The 22,326-nt window shown below is 43.4% G+C and overlaps 1 protein-coding gene across 1 annotated transcript in view; it reads right to left on the reverse strand.

Moving 5' to 3' along the window:
* LOC112074565 (calcium uniporter protein, mitochondrial) overlaps positions 1-20,310 on the reverse strand; it is a 33,410-nt gene extending 13,100 nt beyond the window's left edge. The window contains 1 exon segment of the mRNA XM_070440582.1: positions 19,928-20,310. Coding sequence (XP_070296683.1) covers positions 19,928-20,038 — 111 coding nt within the window. The 5' untranslated portion in view covers positions 20,039-20,310.
* Positions 20,311-22,326: the final 2,016 nt, after the last annotated feature.

Raw genomic sequence — 22,326 nt, forward strand, 5'->3', positions numbered from 1 at the left:
TCAATATCAAGTTAAAGAAGCGGAGTGCTGGAGCCATCCGTACACGGCTATAGCTACAGGAGACACCACACAAAGGACAGGGGATACGGTCAGAGCAATGGGAGCAGTGGTGACCCGTCATTAGAGACCCACCTGTTTTGAGACCCACAATTTAGCAAAAAAATAGTTTTTTGGGGTGGGCTTGCCTGTTTTGCATGTTATTTTGGCATTAATACATGTTTCATATCAGTTTGCAAACAATGTATATTATATTCCAGGCTACAGACTGGAAGGTCGAAGAGGAGTGGCTGTCAGAGACGCACTCACACCCACTCTGTCAGGTGGCTGTCAGGTCCCTGGATGTCACTGCCGCTGGGACAGAGACTCACCGATTCATTCAACCACCCAGACTCCTTTTCTATTCAACTGTTATTATTCAACTGTGCGCACACACACAATGTTTGTACGTAGTCTTTATTAACTCAATGATGATATATATATATATACATATCATCATTGAGTTAATAAAGACTACATACAAACATGGTCTCTTTTTTGTTTTCTTGAGTAATGCAGCTCCACAAAGGCTTCTCAACAGTTTTTACCCCCAAGCCATAAGACTTCTGAACAGGTAATCAAATGGCTACCCGGACTATTTGCATTGTGTTCACTGTAAGGTCTACACCTGTTGTATTCGGCGCATGTGACAAATAAACTTTGATTTGATTTCAGCCTTGCTCAGCGCTTTCTGTGGTGGTGGGGCAAGCCAGTAGAAAATACGAAGCATTCCACCGTGATTGGCTGAGTATTCTGTCACTGTGTGTGTAAAGAGATTTTGTATAGTGCTACAATTATACCAACACAACTCCCAATAAGTCTTGTGATGCCTTAGGCATGCATTCTGCCACTATGAAACACATGCTCACACGCACAACCACAGTGAGTAAAGATACATGGTCGTGTTAAATGTGAGACGTGAATCAGGGTTTTTAAGGTCCAATAACGTTGGGTTTGCATTTAGAGATGGTAGAGTGGATGATGTGTGTCAGTGGCTGCTCTTTTTTGTGTTGCCTTGTGAGGTAATGTGGCAAAGGCGCGCAGCATTTTGACAAGGGTATTATTGCAAGTGTCCGACCTTGCTGTATTCAGATGCTATTTACTGGTGGTGGTTGGATACGCAAGGCCATAAGCAATAGAACTACAGTGTAAGCGGCCTTTGTGGGCTGTGGGAATTGGGACCTGCAGTGTTTTCTGTCCCACGTTCATGGGTCCCCATAGGCGAAAGCGTCCCACCTCGCGAGCCGAAGGTGTGAGTGGCGTGCGAAACAGGAAGTAATGTGAGTTCCCCCTTGAGGGGTAGACGCCTTAGAAAAAAATTTCAAGCCCCTTTGGTGGGGCGGCGGCCTGATCTAATATACAGGATGTGTGTACATTAGAAGCTGACCGCATTGCCTGAAGAGAGAGGGGGCTGGTGCGTGACAGCGAGCTACTGCGTGGTCATCAGGTTTTTGAGCTTGCTACAGATGACTGATGACATGATACGGAAAGTCCATTGATTGAGGTATTTAATTAAGGGCCACGTAAGGTAGGCCATTTAGAATCGATATCGTAGAGGCAAACTGATGGTATTTGCAGTGCGTCAAGCGAATCATGCTTAATACAGGCACGGCTATTTTCAAAATCTTAGCTAGCAGTCATCATCATGAATCAAGTCTACTGGCCATGTTTTCCTTTTTAAATCTTATCATTAAGAATAATAAATAACAAAGATTATAGAGTAAATAGTAAGATAGAAACGTATCGGTGCTCATTCCGTACTTTTGGCCATTGAGGCGATGTCCCGAGAGCTAGCACAGAGGTGTATGCACAAACATGGAGTCCGTGGATGGAATGGTGGATGCATGGCCGGGATGATGAACAGTTATGCAATGGAAAAAGATGGTGGTTTTTGGAAGGAGATCCCAGCTCACGGCTAACCGGGTGCCAGGCAATTGCAGTCAAAAGGCAAACAATTAGGCGCGCTGTCTACATACATGGAGTGGAACCTGTGGTTGGGGTTTCTTTCCAAGTTCCACCTCGGGATTAAGGGGCCTTCCCTTTTTTTTCGCAGTTTTAACAACTATGAAGTGAACAAAATTGTCAGCATTGGGCCATGCTTGTTTCCAATGAAGCCATGGATTTTTGGGGGGGTTTTGCACTCAAAAACCAACTTAAAACTCAAGAAAACTGCCCCGAAAAACTTGGAACCTTCAGTGGAGGTGTCAAGACAACTGGGAAGTCGTGAATAAACGAGCTCCGACTGGAAAAATACATTTTCAACGATCATCCAACTCGGAAATGTAAATCTGGCCTCCTTCTAGAGCTACGACCTGAAGAGCAACGACGTCATCATGATTCAACCTTGTTCCCCCCGAGCTCCCAGTTGTTTTGAAAGCACCATAAATCCAAGAATGCCAGACTTTGATGACAAAATTTGCCCACGAAGGACCGCTGCGCCGCCTTCCTGTTCAAGTGAGCACAAGAAGGTGAGTCCAAAAATGTATTGTATGTTGCTGCATAAATGATGGTAATATTCCAGGGAGATATGTATACTGTAGCTAAGAAAGTAATACTAAGTGTATGTTGTTTAGTAATCTGTTAGTAGCCCATGTGCCTCACCCTAATCATTTGGTCTTTTTACCCCTCTTCATTTCATCTACTGTTCAGACTTGGTGGTGCACATGTAGCCTATAACCTGTTTTAGAGAAATGTAATCATCGAATATTCTAAGAGCTTTCATTTTCTGCTTATATGCCCCTTTATTTATCCTACGGTTCTGACTTGGTGTACAGGGAGAACACTGTAAGAACAGTCCATGTTCTGAATTCTGTCGCTGTACATTTCAAAAGTGCTAAACAAATAGTTGTATTGACTACGTCCGTCGTAGCTCGCTCATTGATGTCTTAATCGAAATTACAGATGGCCTCTTATCCGCTCATTGTTCCCTTATGCCATAGTTCGTACATCTCAATTGTCATTAGAAACCACATTTGTTTAAGCAAGTCAGCCATATAAGCTATGTTTTTTTTTTTTTAAGGCAGTAAATGAGGCTGAATGTTTCGCTGCCAGACAAGCCTCCGCTGATAGCCAGGTGTAGCAGTGGTAAGATGTTGGGACTGCTGTTGGGATAGCTTGATGTATTCCCTAACAGTTTGTGGGCACTGTTGGTCACCGTTATAGTGTAATGAATGTATTGTTTAGTGTTGTGAAGTGGCTTTGCTGGGAGCATCKCACTCTACATTTTTTTGCCCCACCAAGATTTACATGCTAAAATCACCACTGGATGGGAGATCTATAGACTTACACATCAGTGGTTAAGAGTAAGAAGGCAGGAAACACTGATAAGAGACGAGAGATGGGGCAGGCTCCAGCAATAAGCAGGGTAGGTTACTTTCTAAATGAAACCCGCTATAGTTACTAGGGCCCGGGAAGATACCAATATCCCAAAGGTCCTTTAAAAACCTGCTGCATGTAAAATAGTGTGTGCTATTGCTTGGTGMAAAATAAATAAATGTGACTCTGGATGACAACATAGTGATGTTTCTTTCCAACATTAGGGCTCTTTTCCTAAATAAGTTAAATCCGCTTTGTGCTCGGTTTCCTTGCCGTGATACTAACGAGTATCGCGATACTGGTATAGTCCCGGCCCTACTAGTTAACTGTCCAAAATTGTAATCGGTAATGTAATCCAATTCAATAATTGGATTCATAATCAGTAAACAATGGTTTCAGTAGGAACTCTACTGGCTGTTAGTTGAAACTCATTATCTTGTGTCTAGGGATGGGCATGTGTAATTGAGTACTTGAACGGAAGAGCTAGCGATTTTATAACTAATTTCCTGCAATTCTACACATTCTGCCATAGGGTGGAAGCAAATGCTTGCCGTTTTTAATATGACAACTGATGATCAAACGGGCTCCCGTTAATTCCACCTTGCTTATTACTACAGTTTAGATAGCTGGCCACTAGACTAATTTACCAATCTTTAAAAAATTATAAAAAAATACAGCTGACATGGGCTAATTAAGTGACAGCTGATGCACATCCAAATTTCAAAATGCACCTTCTGTATTCTACTATTCTGACTCTCAACAGTAAGTTGAGACCCCGACTGAGTTCCAAAATGTAAAAAGGTAGATATAAAATGGGCTGCCAGTTGCCCATCCCTATCCCTGGCCTGAGCTATAAACCCCCTAAACATAGTTCCACACTGAAAATATGCAAAAACTGTTTGATAAAGACAAAGAGCATATTTTCTTCAGAATAATTATTTATTTAACCCTTATTTTACCAGGTACGTTGACTGAGAACACTTTCTCATTTACAGCAACGACCTGGGGAATAGTTACAGGGGAGAGGAGGGGGATGAATGAGCCAATTGTAAACTGGGGATGATTAGGTGGCCGTGATGGTATGAAGGCCAGATTGGGAATTTAGCCAGGACACCGGGGTTAACACCTCTACTCTTACGATAAGTTCCATGGGATCGTTTAGTGACCACAGAGACTCAGGACACCTGTTTAACGTCCCATTCCGAAAAACTGCACCCTACACCGGGTAAGCATATACCTACTCTCCAAACAGATGTTGTGGCCGTAACTCATCACCATGCAGTGTTCAATGTGGAATTGTTCATCCATTTTGAACATCCCAAAGAAGCAGGCAGATTAAACTAAATCAAACATCTGTATATGGGCCTCCCGGGTYGCGCAGTGGTCTAAGGTCTAAGCTGTGCCACCAGAGACTCTGGGTTCGAGCCCAGGTTCTGTCGCAGCCGGCTGCGACCGGGAGGTCCATGGGGCGATGCACAATTGGCCCAGCGTCGTCTGGGTTAGGGAAGGTTTGGCCGGTAGGGATATCCTTGTCTCATTGCGCACCAGCGACTCCTGTGGCGGGCCGGGCGCAGTGCACGCTGACCAGGTCGCRAGGTGCACGGTGTTTCCTCCGACACATTGGTGCGGCTGGCTTCCGGGTTGGATGCGCGCTGTGTTAAGAAGCAGTGCGGCTTGGTTGGGTTGTGTTTCGGAGGACGCATGGCTCTCGACCTTCGTCTCTCCCGAGCCCGTACGGGAGTTGTAGCGATGAGACAAGATAGTAACTACTAACAATTGGATACCATGAAATTGGGGAGAAAAAGGGGGTAAAAAACACACAAAAAAAACATCTGTATATGAAAAAGACAGATTTCAACTGTCCAAATTGAGCCCCGTTTTAAATGATCACAGAGAATAACTYTACCAGGCACGAGATGTGTATCATTCACACTGGCAACTATTGTTATTTGGAAAAATATTATGTTCCATTTTATTCTGTTGTTTTATTCATAATGTCTTTTTTTACTWTAAAATAGTTGTGTCTTGACTGTGGTAAGGGCTCAAGAAATAAGGGCGTCTTGTCTGCTAAATTAACAAAACAAGGCTCTGCCATTGCACAGCCATAGCGTCTACAAGCTCCACTGCGTTCCAGGCCACTGTGTTCCACGATATAATATAACCAGTTGATATTACAGATTCAATAAATTAATCTTAAATGGCACTTGTTTTTTTTAAATGACTGAATATTCAGTATATGGGGCAATTTAGCAATTAGGATTTGTTATCTGTAATGGTTATGATAAATGAGGCACTATTGTGATCTGTTGGAATATATGTAAATGCACACATTATTTACTCCAGTGCGGGCATTGTGTTCTAAAAATACTCAAACGGTCACATTGTGCATTCAGTCAAGCACCAGTGGCCACAGCCGCAATTCAGAGGCAAAATATTCACTCCCTTTTATCGTTCTCATTAGTGAAATGCTTTTTGTGGTGACGGGGACTGGAGAGGCATTTGAGCACTTTGACGTTTGTTTGTGTGTTTGTGTGTGCGCGCGTGTGTGACCGTGGTGTGTGTGTGTGTGAGCACATTTGTTTGTCTACGCTTGTGTGTATGCATGTGTGCGTTTGTCTGTTGTGAGTGTGTTTTATGGATATGAAAAGTGCACGGCTAAGGAGCCGAGCGTCAAACTCAGAGGCCGAGGTCATCTATCTCTGGGGTGAAGATGCGCCGTGCATCGGGACATACCGCTGACGACAGCTAATTCAACACCTGGAAATCTGTAAGCAGTCGGGTTCAATGCCGTGTTGCACCGTTCCCATCATACAAAACATYCAATGGGAGATGACTGTCATGGTGGAACAGGAACACACTCAGAGCTATAGAATGAATACCGTAATACAGTATTCCCTTCATATATCAGTGGGGTGACAACGTATCGGCCTTCACTAAGAGCTATAGGATGAATAATCCTGCACGTTTCCTACTTCCCAGCCAAGCACCTGGGGGTTTAGATGAGCCACTCATTTAGCCCTCAGCCAGACACGGGTCGAGTCAAGTGCAATTCAAACAAGAGGGACGACTCCATCAGCATCACCAGCGGCGTTCAATTAGACGTGCACTCTTCCCCGCATCTCGCTGCCTGTGAAATCAAAACACACAAATCCCCCCCCCCCCCTGCCGCCCTCATCCAATCAGTATGCACGGTGTTGAGGTAACTGCTGCAGCCACAACGCCCTGGCCCGCCGGTGACATTCACACATTTTGTGACTCCTTCAAGGAACAGAGGCTAGTAGCTACAGCTGATATTTCTCAACTTCTCTTCCTTCATCTCTCATTTCTTATCTCCAAATGTCATTTTCCATATCTCAAAACAATAGACTGCATGATGGAACAGATTCCACCCCAGAGGAACTATATTKATTTTGYGTGGTTTGTTCTCAGAGTCAGACACAGCACAGTGGCATCATGATAAACTGTCCTCTCCTCCTTCACCTGTATACGGTCAACCAGGAGTTRAAAGTGATATGCTCTGTTTCACCACTATCAGTTTGGAGTCCAGGCCAGAAATATAGTTGGTTTTCAGAGGGTCAGTACAGCTGCAGCTTGGTGATAAACGGTCCTTTCCTCCTTAGTAAGGTGGAGCAGCCATAGCCAGTAGTGTTCATCAGGGGACATCATGGTGATCGATTGGTGACAGTCACAGGCTGGCTGGTTAATTTCTCTAGTGGCCGGCCGCCTAGAGCCCAGCACCTAGGCAGGCAGGCAGGCAAACAGGCAGGCAAACAGGCAGGACCAGACCCAGTTATTATGGCTCCTGTCACAGGCTGAGCTATGGCCCCTCGTGGGGGCCCTGTTTCAGTACCCACCACCCACTGTACCACGACCCAGGGTTCCAACACCATCTCATGCTGAATGGTCCCTTTGCCACTTTCCCCCAATAGGCACTCCTGTAGATCTGAACGTCTCTGATGGGTGCAAGCAACATACCAACCTATCAGAAGAAATGGTTGAGCAATTGCATTTGGCTTAAACCTATCAAATCCTTTCTCATCTCCAGGAGTGTCTAAGGACTAGGGGCTTTGTGTTTGAGTTGGAATTCAGCACCAACAGACCAATAGTGGGGCCAGTCTGGGTCCACCTCACACCCACCCAGCTCTGACAAATCCTCTCATTTACAAGAGTGTCTAGGTGGTACAGTACCAGGGGCTATGGGGCGATCTGTACTGGAATTTAGCACCAACCAATGGCGTGGCCAGTCTGGGTCCACCCAGCCCTGACTGACCAGAAGAGGAGGAGTTATCCTTTTGGGTGCAGCTGGACATAGTCTTTGTTTCCCGGGCCATCTGGCAGCAGGTAGCCTAGCGGTTAGAGCGTTGGGCCAGTCACCAAAAGGTTGCTAGTTCTAGGGCTGAACCCATTTAGATGACTGGTTGATAGGCTGTTGGTCGAACAAGATTTCTTTAGTAGAGCAGTACCACACAACAACAAAAAATATGATTGGCGCCTGTCTGAGTGGACTGATCCATTGTGGAGGCCGTGGGGAAGGCAGTCCATCACTAAGACGTGCTACTGAAATTGTATATGGTTATATTAAGAACAATTGTGCAACACAAATAAAAAATAATTATAATTTTATAACAAATGCTCTTTCTCCCCGTTAGACAGGGGTTGCTGTTCCCGGTTCAGACTGCGCTGTTTAATTGCCGCTTTTCAGACCATGTTGCTATTGCATCATAGAAAAGTCTGTCTCAAATTGTGAGCAAATGTGTTTACTTCTCTGTTGTGAGCATTTCTCCTTTGCCAAGATAATCCATCCACCTGACAGGTGTGCATATGAAGAAGCTGATAAGCAGCCTCTTGTGCTGGGGATAATACATGTGCATTTTTGTCACACAACACAATGCCACAGACGTCTCAAGTTGAGGTTCAGTACAGCAGCAATTGGCATGCTGACTGCAGGAATGTCTACCAGAGTTGTTGCCAGAGAATTTAATGTTACTTTCTCTACCATAAGCCACCTCTAATGTCATTTTAGAGAATTTGGCAGTACGTCCAACCGGCCTCACAACCGCAGACTACGTGCTTATTTAATTTATATATTATTTAATTTAATTAGGTAAGCCAGTTAAGAAATTAAAAATCTTATTTACAATGACAGCCTACCCCTGCCAAACCCGGACAATGCTGGGCAATTGCGCCGCCCGATGGGACTCCCAATCACACGGATGTGATTCAGCCTGGATTTGAACCAGGGACTGTAGTGATGCCTCTTGCACGGAGATGCAGTGCCTTACACCGCTGTGCCCCTCGGGAGCCTCATGTGTAAGGCGTGGGGTGGGCGAGGCGTTTGCTGATGTCAACGTTGTGAATAGAGTGCCCCATGGTGGCGATGGGGTTCTGGTCTGGCAGGGATAAGCAATTTAACGCAGAGATAAGCCCATTGTCGTCCCAATCCGCGCCATCACCTCATGTTTCAGCAGGATAATACACGGCACGCAAGGATCTGTACACAAATCTTGAAAGCTGAAAATGTCCCAGTTCTTCCATGGCCTGGGTACTCACCAGACATGTCACCCATTGAGCATGTTTGGGATGGTCTGGATCGACAGCGTGTTTCAGTTCCCACCAATATCAAGTAGAGGTCGACCGTTAATTGGCATGGCCGATTAATTAGGCCGATTTCAGTTTTCATAACAATTGGTAATCGGCATTTTTGGACGCCGATTATATTGCATTCCACGAGGAAACTGCGCGCAGGCTGACCACCTGTTACGCGAGCGCAGTAAGGAGCCACGGTAAGTTGCTAGCTTATCTTATAAAAAACAATCAATCTTCACATAACTACACATGGTTGATGATATTACTAGGTTAACTAGCATGTCCTGCGTTGCATATAATCAATGCGGGGCCTGTTAATTTATCATCGAATCACAGCCACTTCGCCAAACGGGTGAGGATTTAACAAAAGCACATTCGTGAAAAAAGCACAATCGTTGCACGAATGTACTAACCATAAACATCTTTTGCCTTTCTTAAATCAATACACAGAAGTATATTTTTTTTTAAACCTGCATATTTAGTTAAAATAAATTCATGTTAGCAGGCAATATTAACTAGGGAATTTGTGTCACTTCTCTTGCGTTCATTGCATGCAGAGTCAGGTATATGCAACAGTTTGGGCCGCTGGCTCGTTGCGAACTAATTTGCCAGAATTGTACATAATTATGACATAATATTGAAGGTTGTGCAATGTAACAGCAATATTTAGACTTAGGGTTGCCACCTGTTTGATAAAATAAGGAACGGTTCTGTATTTCAATGAAAGAATAAACATTTTGTTTTTCCGAAATGATAGTTTCCGGATTTGACCATATTAATGACCAAAGGCTCGTATTTCTGTGTTTATTATATTATAATTAAGTATGATTTGATAGAGCAGTCTGACTGAGCGGTGGTAGGCAGCAGCAGGCTCGTAAGCATTCATTCAAACTTTACTCGTTTGCCAGCACTCTTAGTAATGCTTGATCACAGCGCTGTTGCAAGCCTATCAACTCCTGAGATTAGGCGGCAATACTAAAGTAGCCTATTAGAACATCCAATAGACAAAGGTATATGAAATACAAACGGTACAGAGAGAAATAGTCGACGGTCATAAATTCGCTATAATAACTGCAACCTAATATTTCTTTACTGGGAATAGTGTAGAACTGAGAATATTGAACCACCAGCTTTCATATGTTCTAAGCAAGGAACTTAAACGTTAGCTTTTTTACATGGCGCATACTGCACTTTTACAAAAAACATTTTAATTTCATTACACTGTACAGGTTAGACATTTGCACGTGTGAAACAGGACAAATACAAGCAGCCCCTYTTTGACCTTCTGAATGGTTCCCATGTAATAAACAGTTCTAGGGGCCAGGGATGAAAAACAGAGGGATGGAGAAACCAAATTACCGGCTGCTGTCATGAGCTCAGGCTGCACTGTACCATGAAAGTGATTTGCGTCAAGGCATTTATCTTCTCGCTTTCCTTTCGACAACGTTCTCTTAGAGAGAAAAAGAGGGAGGGAGAGCGAAAGAGAGTGGGGAGAGAGAGGGGGGGAGGGGACAACAATTGGAAATGCAGCTGTGAGAACATGGAGAGAGAGAGGGAGCAGAAATATGGAGAGAGAAGGAGAGTGAGCAACGATTGGAAAGACAGCTGAGTGAGAACATGGAGAGGGAGAGAGAAGAAAGACTAAAACATAAGGAAAAGGGGAAAGGCAGCATGCAGAGAGAGGGTGGTGAGAGAGGCGGATGTAACAGTCAGGCAGGTTGGATGAGTATAGGACGTCCTCCCCATGACAGCTCTCCAAACCGGTGTTCTGCATACTTCAGGGGACATGGTGATAAAGCAAAAATGATAGAGAGCTGGAACGTGAAGAGTTTTTATTCCTCTACGTACTGCAACAGACATATTACATATTGGTCTGAATTCTGTTTTGATACTGTTTGGAGCAGMTCATTGTTTTGAATGACTCTTTATAGGGAGGTTACTGTTAAGACAACAGGCTGAGGTAGCTAAGGGTCAGCTGCTGTATTTAAGTCCTAGTTGAAATGCAGAGTAGATTAACAATATATTAAGCGTGTGTCAGGAATAGAAGTGTGTAAGTGGGTAGTAGATAACTGGCAGGTAGCTAGGCCTAGATAAGTGGGTTTCGTAACAACTCACCCTTTCTTACCAAAACCACACAAACATATTCATCAGCAATCACTAGCCGGCTACCACCCGGGTACTCAACCCTGCACCTTAGAGGCTGCTGCCCTATATACAGAGACATGGAATCACTGGCCACTTTAATAATGTTAACATACTGCGTTACTCATCTCATATGTAAATACAGTATTCTATTCTACTGTATTTAGTCAATGCCACTCCGACATTGCTCGTCCTGACATTTATATATTTCTTAATTCCATACTTTTACTTTTAGATTTGTGTATTGTTAGATACTACTGTACTGTTGGAACTAGGAACACAAGCATTTCGCTACATCCGTAATAACATCTGCTAAATGTGTACGTGACCAATAAACTTGATTTGATTTTGACAGTGTCACTGTCAATTGCTTCCCAAAAGAGATTGAAAAACTGAAGAGAATCCACCTTTTTGTTTTTCACAAATAGATATTCTTTCAGGAGATTCCTCTTAAAATATGTAAGTGCACATTGGATGGCCAGTGGCCTGCCTCTTACAATGACAGTTACAGGCAGAAAATGACAAGCACTTTTCTTGCTTGTCAGCTTCCTTCCTTGAGTAATACGAGGTATATTCAGACNCTGACATTTATATATTTCTTAATTCCATACTTTTACTTTTAGATTTGTGTATTGTTAGATACTACTGTACTGTTGGAACTAGGAACACAAGCATTTCGCTACATCCGTAATAACATCTGCTAAATGTGTACGTGACCAATAAACTTGATTTGATTTTGACAGTGTCACTGTCAATTGCTTCCCAAAAGAGATTGAAAAACTGAAGAGAATCCACCTTTTTGTTTTTCACAAATAGATATTCTTTCAGGAGATTCCTCTTAAAATATGTAAGTGCACATTGGATGGCCAGTGGCCTGCCTCTTACAATGACAGTTACAGGCAGAAAATGACAAGCACTTTTCTTGCTTGTCAGCTTCCTTCCTTGAGTAATACGAGGTATATTCAGACWGTCAGTTGGTAGCATGGCATATGAGAGCAGAAAATAACCGTTGTAGAACAGTGTGCATACTTGTCGCATAATCTGCCTACGTTCCAAGATCTTCAATTAAACATTTTAGATTAATTCTAAAACGTATATGCAGATTACACTATTTATCACGCTTGGCAGAAAAAGGTTCCATTCTAATAGAGCAACTGAACCAGCTATGTCTTTTTAACTCCTTAGTTAAAGGCCTAAACAATGATAGCAGGTTGACCCCACAAACCCGCCAACCTGCATAGCAGTGGAGGCTGCTGAGGGGAGGACGGCTCATAGTAATGGCTGGAATGGATTCGATGGAATGGAAACCACATGTTTGATACCATTCCAGGCATTATTATGAGCCGTCCTCCCCTCAGCAGCCTCCACTGCTATGCAGTGGAGAGCACCAACCAACCAGCCAATCAACCAACCAACCAACCAGCCAATCAACCAACCAATCAACCAACCAGCCGACAGACAGAGTAACCAGACAGCAATCTGACACTGAGGCAATAAGACATTCTTCTCTGATGGGTGACAGTTTTGACAACTTTTGAAGAGAGAGTTTGTGAACTTCTATAACACAGGGTGATCTTGCAAGCTAGCCACCTATAGCTAGCAAGTTAGCAKACCAAATGTATAGCTGGAGCRCTGAGCTGGAGAAAATAGTTAYATAGTTAACTTAGGGTTAAGATATTTAGCGGGAAAACATTAGTAGTGAATCACCTCTRTTGTGCTGCTCAACAGGGAATTGTCACGTTCGCTCCGTGTGCCATTTGTAAACATACAATAGAAATGTTTTTAATTGGCGGTATTGAAAAGCATACCGTCGGTACGTCAAAATAACCCAGAGACACGGTATACCGTCCAAGACTACTTGACATGGCCTGAAAATAGAATGTTAATGTCACTACTGTTGTAATTACTAGTTGTTGTAGACTAACTATATCTGATCAAATCTTTAACACCAGTGTATCGTTCTGAAGGTTAGAATATGGATAGGTAAAACCCATTTTACACTTTGAATTTTAATTCCCTGAGGTAAAGAACTTCAAAAAGGCAGAAACATTTCCTTTCAACTCTTGAACTCCATTTGGGGGATAATGCATCTCAATAGTACCTCAACTGAGCCTCTACTGGATACCACAGGACTGAAATCCTATGGAAACTGAGCCTCTACTGGATACCACAGGACTGTAATCCTATGGAAACTGACTTATGGATAAACAGGACTGAAAATCCTATGGAACTGAGCCTCTCTTGGATCCACAGGACTGAAATCCATGGAAAGAGCTCTAATGGATACACAGGACTGAAATCCTATGAAACTGAGCCTCTACTGGATACCACAAGGGATGAAATCCTATGGAAACTGGGGTCTACTGGATACCACAGGCCTGAAATCCTATGGACTGAGCCTCTACGGATACCACGGACTGTATCCTATGGAAACTGAGCGTCTACTGGATACCACAGGACTGAAATCTATGGAAACTGAGCCTCTACTGGATACCACAGGACTGAAATCCTATAGGAACTGAGCCTCTCTCTGGATACCACAGGACTGAAATCCTATGGAAGCTGAGCTCTACTGGATACCACAGGACTTGAAATCCTATGGAACCTGAGCCTTACTGGATACCACAGGACTGAAATCCTATGGAAAATGGGCCTCTACTGGATACACAGGTGAAATCATATGGAAAATGAGCCTCTCTCGGATACCACAGGACTGAAATCCTATGGAAAATGGCCTCTACTGGATACCACAGGACTGATCCTATGGAAATGAGCTCTCTATGGATACCACAGGACTGAAATCCTATGGAAAATGAGCCTCTACTGGATACCAAGGATGAATCCTATGGAACTGAGCTCTACTGGATACACAGGATGAAATCCTATGGAAATGAGCCTCTACTGGATACCACAGGACTGAAATCCTATGGAAACTGGGCTCTACTGGATACCACAGGCTGAAATCCTATGGAACTGAGCCTCTACTGGATACACAGGACTGAAATCCTATGGAAACGAGCTCTACTGGATCAAGGACTGAAATCCTAGGACTGGCTTATGGATACAAGACTGAATCCTATGGAAACTGAGCCTCTACTGGATACCACAGGACTGAAATCCTATGGAAATGAGCCTCTACTGGATACCACAGGACTGAAATCCTATGGAAACTGAGCTCTCACTGATACCACAGGCTGAAATCCTATGGAAATGAGCTCTACTGGATACCACAGGACTGAAATCCTATGGAAACTGAGCTCTACTGGATAACAGACTGAAATCCTATGGAAAGCCTCTACTGGATACCACAGGACTGAAATCCTATGGAAATGAGTCTTACTGGATACCACAGGACTGAATCCTATGGAAACTGAGCCTCTACTGGATATACAGGATGAAATCCTATGGAAACTGAGCCTCTACTGGATACCACAGGACTAGATCCTATGGAAACTGAGCCTCTACTGGATACCACAGGACTGAATCCTATGGAACTGAGCCTCTACTGGATACAGGACTGAAATCCTATGGAAATGGCCTCTACTGGATACCACAGGACTGAAATTCCTATGGAAATGGACGCTCTACTGGATACCACAGGACTGAAATCCTATGGAAACTGAGCTCTACTGGATACCACAGGACTGAAATCCTATGGAAACTGGACTCTACTGGATACCACAGGACTGAAATCCTATGGAAACATGAGCCTCTACTGGATACACAGGATGCTTAATGGAATGAGCCTTATGATACACAGGATGAAATCTATGGAAACTGGGACTCTACTGGATACCACAGGACTGAAATCCTATGGAAAACTGAGACTCTACTGGATACCACAGGACTGAATCCTATGGAACTGAGCCTCTACTGGATACCACAGGACTGAAATCCTATGGAAACTGAGCCTCTACTGGATACCACAGGACTGAAATCCTATGGAAACTGGCTCTACTGGATACCACAGGATGAAATCCTATGGAAACTGGGCCCTACTGGATACCACAGGACTGAAATCCTATGACAATGGCGAAAATGTTCAGGGGATATCACCACTCAGTTTTTCTGTCACAACCCATTTATGAAATAGTAGGTATTAATGTCCATTAATGTTAAACAGTTACAACACAMAATTACATCATTACTCTAATACTACAAATCTACAATATAATATCCACAATACTACAATATTACASTGTGTGTGTCTTCACAGTGCGCTTTGTGCTTTTTAKATCAGATTTTACTGCTTGCTTGAGTTACTTGATGTGGAAGAGAGTTCCATGTAGTCATGGCTCTATGTAATACTGTCTGGTTCCCAGAGTCTATTCTGGACTTGGTGACTGTGAAGAGACCACTGGTGGCAAGGCTTGTGGGGTATGTATYGGTGTCTGAGCTGTGTMTTAGCTGTTTGAACAGACAGTTCGGTGCGTTCAACACGTCAATTCCTCTCACAAAAACGAGTAGTGATGCAGTCACAGAGAATGGTATTGACACACAGAATGGGAGCACAGTAGACACGTAAACCTCTCTGCCTGAGTGGCGTCCCACCATCCATCTTCTGAATGCTAGGCTGCATCCCAACTGTTGGGGCCTGGTCAAAAGTYGCGCACTAAATAGGTAATAGGGTGCCATTTGGGACACATTTGGGACACACCTACTCTATAATAAAGGAGTGTGGTCCGATGGGGGAAGMGAATACTAATGAAGAGTCTCTAAACGGACACCACATTCATTAGATTGATTCCCATGACATTGTAAAATCCAGGGTGCGATGAATCAAGTCTACACTAATAGTTTGTATTTGGCCTCGGACTACAATGGATTTTTTTGTTACTAGGAGGCTGGTTTAAAAGCYGTTTGTCAATGGCCCAAGTTCTGCAAGGCATTTAAAGGCCTACGTGATTGAAGCTAGTGGTGCAGACCTGAGCAAAACAATTACYGTTACACAAATGGAATAGCAGGATGGACACTTGACTAGGAGGCTGTATAGAACTGAAGAAAGCAATGATGGTTACATTGAGTGTGGAATAAGGCTGGATACTACAACTAATGGCTTCTGACAAGTCTGGTTTAGCTGGAGGTGAATTAGTGACAGTGAGCTGGCTAGTTCTTGCTCTGCAGCTGCCCACTCATGGGGGGAGGGGGGGGGGTCTCACTCTCTCACTACAGATTAATAGGAACATCCATCATTACCATCCTCATAGTTTGTTGTTGTGTGGGCCAACAGTTAAGCAGAGAGTGAAATTACAACTCCATTCTCCTGGCTTTTTGGAGGATATTATTTGGCAACCCACATTTCCCATTAAATCCAGATAAATCCCCAATAGGCTCTGGTTATAAACCAGGAATATGGGAGTGCAGTGGTAGCAATATGCAGCCATAAACCTTTAAAATGACAGCCCACTATACAACAGCTGATTTTATCCAATGGAGATCTGACAAAYGAGTWKCTATAGCTTCAGCCCTCAGGCAAATGCCATGCAAAAGGCAGCATGGATGGCTAGAATAACGATGGATGGATAGAGTGGTTGAGTGGTTTTGATACCATGGCGCTCTGGCTCCCCAGTCTCCCAATTACTGTCATACTGTAATATGAAATATGACCCGTGTTGCTAAAGCCACCACACATTGTTGCAGTGTGGGGTGTGCTGAGAGAGCGAGAGASAGAACTCTTTGWGCCATATTACCTGCAATATATGTAACCTCCTGCCACACCCATAATAACATTGCTAACTGTCTTTCTGAACTACTTAATTGTTGTCCTCATTCATTTCTTTCTGTATTGTCCTGTTCATTGTTATTACTCATTGAGTATTATTATCTTTCCTATTATTATTATTTTATCTATCTGCGTCATCATTGATATGATAGCCACAGACAGAAAGACAGAAAGACAGACAGAGAGACAGAGAGAGAGAGAGAGAGAGAGAGAGAGAGAGACGCAGAGTAGAACCAAGCTCCTAGCTTCCTGCTGTTAATGGTTGGCTTATACCCCTGGACATGTGTAAGGACATATTGAAGGACATACAGCCTGTATTCATATACCCGTTACTCCTCCTCGTCCCAAGTCAGCATTTTTCATGTTAGCTTATCTGGGTCGAACCACCGTGCTCTCGTTTCACAAGGCAGATAGAGAGGGGAAGTGGCACTGACAGTCTGGAATCATGCAAGCTACAATGACTAATACTAGTTAAAATACCCCAGGGGTTTTCATTTCCAAACACGACATCCTTTTACTGCAGTCTGCAGTAGCTAATCACGCACTTCTGGGTTTTAAACTCTCTTAATGCTCAGCACTCTGAGGTGGGAGTCTGGGCTGTTCCATATTAAATCGAGAAAGATCGCATCAGGGGTCCTATTCAGTTAATGGATATGTTTTGAAAAGGAGACCGAGTAATAAGCTACTACCCATATTGTCCATTGAGAAGACAATGTATGATGAATGTATGACATTTTATTTTCGTGTCAAATCACCAGTTGGCAACCCATCCTTACGAGATTAATAACAAAAACAGGACACATAAACAAACATTAAAATAATTCACTGTGATAATTCTTCCGGTGTTCTGTGCAGCGCGCACCGCATAAAGAGGGAAAAAATAAATCAATACATAATAGTAAATAAGCTTATCCAAGCATTAATTACACAAACGGTTCCCTGCTGAACGCGACCCTGACAAACAGTAGATGGGCAGCCAGTCAGGTCTAGTGATTGGACGACTGACTCCTGTAATTCCTCCAATCACGGCTCTAGATGGATAAAAGCCTCTCAATTACACACTGACTCAACAGACAAGAGGGCCTGTCAGGAGCAGATAAACACTGTGTGTGCATCTGTCGGGTGTCTGGGAGGGGAGAGGGGCTACGTGACAACAGATGACGACGCTCCATCAGTGTCATGTTGATGCTTTGATGACCTTCCCCTCCGGGGCGGAGCGGCTCAAAAGAGTTCAATCTACCCAGACGTCCTGTGGTGATAGTCATTGATGTGTGACTATGACAACTCAACTCCCCTTCCATTTCTGGCTGACAGTGATGTGGGGTAATTGTACACTGAGTTACCCCGCATTAGGAACAGCTTCCTAATATTGAGTTACACCACCCACTTTTGCCCTCAGAACAGCCTCAATTCGTCGGGGCATTGACTCTACAAGGTGTCGAAAGCTTTCCACAGGGATGCCGGCCCATGTTGACTCCAATGCTTCCTTCCACAGTTGTGTAAAGTTGGTGGATGTCCTTGGGTGGTGGACCATTCTTGAGACAAAGAAGAAACTGCTCAGTGTGAAAACCCAGCAGCGTTGCGGTTCTTGACAGAAACCAGTGCGCATGACACCTACTACCATACCCCATTCACTTTCATCTTTTGTCTTGCCCATTCACCCTCTGAATGGCACACATTCTCAATTGTCTCAAGGCTTAAAAATCCTTATTTTACCGGTCTCCTCCCCTTCATCTACACTGATTGAAGTGGATTTAACAAGTGACATCAATAAGGGATCATAGCTTTCACCTGGATTCACCTGGTCAGTCTGTGTCATGGAATGTTTTGTACACTTAGTTTATTCACCATATGTGATGACATTGCCACAATGTAATTCCCCACAGAATGACCTAGCTGTCTTGCAAGAAGTGCAGGGGCAGAGAGACAGAGATACAGTACAGTGGCAGTAGTAGGTATGGGTGGTACTGGGACTGTCTACTGGGATCAAGTACATTAACACGATCCCTCCGGGCCCCGGGCCAAGACATCCTATGTGATATTGGCAAGGCTGGCTGCACCTTCCTTGGGAGAGACCTAACAACACTCTTGTGCTTTGCTGACTGGTGTCTGCCAGACGGCCATATTCTAATGAAACAGTAAACAGTTAATTAAGGAGGCCACACACACACACGTGTTGCGAACGTTTATATTCATCTGACACACGGATGAGGTTTCACATAATTCACATTGCGATCTTCCATTAACTTGGAGAAGAACCTCATTAGTGTCACCTACCAGTAGGCCTAGGGGACTACGTATTATTATTCATTGTCATGCCAACACTCTGGGTGACACGGTGTTGACATTCTAGTTAGGAAATCACTGAGCTCTTCCAGTAACTTATTCATTATGCATGGATAGGTGACACCTTAGTGCAGTCATCTGAAGCTAAGGACAGTGACACCAAGAGGGGAGAGGACAAAGGACAGAGCGAGAGAGAATCATTCAATTCAAGGGTTGGTGTGTGTGTGTGTGTGTGTGTGTGTGTGTGTGTGTGTGTGTGTGTGTGTGTGGTGTGTGTGTGTGTGTGTGTGATCACCAACCTGTCTTCTGCATTCAGTTTCAGTACATTATATGACTATATTCAGAGAGAGGAAAGCTATTTAGTCCTCATTTAACAACATGTCAAGACGTGATGGAATGAATGGGAAAACCCTCTCTTGATTCAATGCTTTGCTAATTGAAGTGCATCACTGTATTCTCTAGACTGCCTATATATWAAWWWWTTTCACGGTAGGCCTATTGATATTCAAGGATCCGTAATTCTGTTACAACCTAGTGTACTTCAAAGTAGTGCAGTTTACGGTGGAAACGACGACTAKAATATTTGAAACAACGACATGCATAACACCCTCGCTCAACAATCMCACTATTTGACAGTTCATTGGAACTCTATAACCGGTTTCCCAAACCATCAGAGCATGTACAGTGCAGGCCTACAATAACAGACTACTGTGCAAAACTTGTGAAGACACAAAACACTAGTTTGGATGTCTACATAACGACGCGGCGGTCCCATCTATAAAGTCTTGCTACAACGTACCACTCTCCTTTCACTACTCCCACACAGTAGTTTCAGTTTACCGTATGCAGTAATTTCACCGGAGATCGGGTTGTTTTGAGTGCGTAGCGGAACGGTTTYGTACATCCGATAACTCCAGCCCGGAGTTTGGCGACCATTCGCAAKGAAGCCATCGTCGTTAAATTAGTCCATGCGTTCTGGCATACTGAGCAGTAGAACACGTGTAGAAAACCTGCCTAGAAGCAGGATCTTCGTATTGTCTTCCAGTCAACAACGGACTGTTTAGCGTGTAAACAGACCGAGGGCGGATGGGATAAGAGATAGGGTCTMAGCACAGCCGGAGAGAGAGCAGTGTACRGTTTCCTCGTGTGCAGCAGTCAGTGGTGACAAGCAGAGCGCGCCCGCGTGACAGACTTTATTCTCTTCCCTTTGGTGGATGTCACAATAGTAGAGGTCGGGTATGAATGGGCCATGCAGCATGGCGACATGTCAGAATAGAATGTCATTAAAACTCAAAAGAACACATGTCAAATTGGATGAATTTGATTTCTATTCAATTACAGTATAAATGTCGGCCTATCGTTTTACACACACATGATTTTAATAATACCGTATCTTATATAATATAGCATGAAGAGTGGATTCCTTTTGGAATATTTGAGTTTTCAATCAACAGAATGGGCTTCCAGTAGAGGTTTTATTAAAGCAATCGATTCTGTTAGAGGTTAAGGAAGTACAATGACATATAAATGACATCATATTTCAAACCCACTGCTGGGATAATATAGACTACCCAACAAAAAGGTGTGTGTGTGTGTGTGTGTGTGTGTGTGTGTGTGTGTGTGTGTGTGTATGTCTCTGTGTGTGTGTGTGTATGTCTCTGTGTGTGTGTGTCTGGTGGTCAATAACAGAGTCATTTGCAAGGGCCTCATTCCCAGCTATATGAACTATTAATATCGTCATCCATCTGGTCGGTGGTACAAAATGGCAATCTACTGTAGCACAGCCAACCTGTACAGACTGGGAAAGTTGCCCACGCTATTGATCCAGCCACTGCATGTGCTTCATTAATATTTTAACATCACAGAGAGAGAGAGAGAGAGAGAGAGTGTGTGTGTGTGTGTGTGTGTAGCTAATACAATGTCTATATCCTAGAATGTCTATATCCTAGAATGTCTATACCCTACGAATTTTATATCTAGAATGTCTATATCCTAGAATGTCTATATCCTAGAATGTCTATAACCTAGAATGTCTTATACCCTAGAATGTCTATATCTAGAATGTCTATATCCTAGAATCTATTTATATCCTAGAATGTCTATATCCTAGAATGTCTATACCCTAGAATGTCATATCCTAGAATGTCTATACCCTTACAGAATGTCTATATCCTAGAATGTCTATATCCTAGAATGTCTATATCCTAGAATGTCTATATCCCTAGAATGTCTATACCCTAGAATGTCTATATCCTAGATGTCTATTACACCTAGAATGTCTATATCCTAGAATCTATATCCAGAATGTCTATATACCTAGAATGTCTTATATCCTAGAATGTCTATATCCGAATGTCTTATACCTAGAATGTCTATATCCTAGAATGTCTAATATCTAGAATGTCTATAACCTAGATGTCTATATCCTAGAATGTCATATAACCTAGATGTCTATATCCTAGAATGTCTATATCCTAGAATGTCTATACCCTAGAATGTCTATATCCTAGAATGTCTATACCTAGAATGTCTACTATCCATTAGAATGCTTATCCTAGAATGTCTATATCTAGAATGTCATACCTGAATGTTATATCTAAATGTCTATACCCTAGAATGTCTATAACCAGAATGTAGCCTAATACAGGGTATTTTGTGATGTAATGTCAGACAGATGACCTTCAAGGCCAGCAGCCGTTGATGCTATGAAAAGGGATGCTAAATGAATTGAATTATGTAAATGAGGGAGCAGTGGGACAAGTGTAACAGTTTAACTTTACGGCCTCCCTCGCCCCGACCTCCGCGCGAACCAGACACCTCTCACACATCAACAAACTGACACCCACGAAGCACTCTTACCTATCGCTCCACAAAAGCCGCGGCCCTTGCAAAACAAGGGGCAACAATACTAATAGGTTCAGAGCAAGTGACGTAACTGATTGAACGCTACTAGCGCGTACCCGCTAACTAGCTAGCCATTTCACATCCGTTACACAAGCAGCAGACAAATACATTCAGTCTAACCTTATTATAAAAATGGAGAGTCGGTCGTGCGGTGCCCGAGCTTAACAGGGCCAGAGACAACTCTGGAGATACGCTACTCTCCCAGATCGTAAACCAGAAAGGCTCAGAAAAGAGGCAAAAAGAAAACATGTCATACACAAGTACAAGAAGCTTCCTCTTTAATCTGTCTTTTACAATCACTGAACTGAAGTGAACGATGGGTTAACAGCAATCCC

Source organism: Salvelinus sp. IW2-2015, unplaced genomic scaffold (assembly GCF_002910315.2).
Source record: "Salvelinus sp. IW2-2015 unplaced genomic scaffold, ASM291031v2 Un_scaffold2685, whole genome shotgun sequence".
NCBI lineage: Eukaryota > Metazoa > Chordata > Actinopteri > Salmoniformes > Salmonidae > Salvelinus > Salvelinus sp. IW2-2015.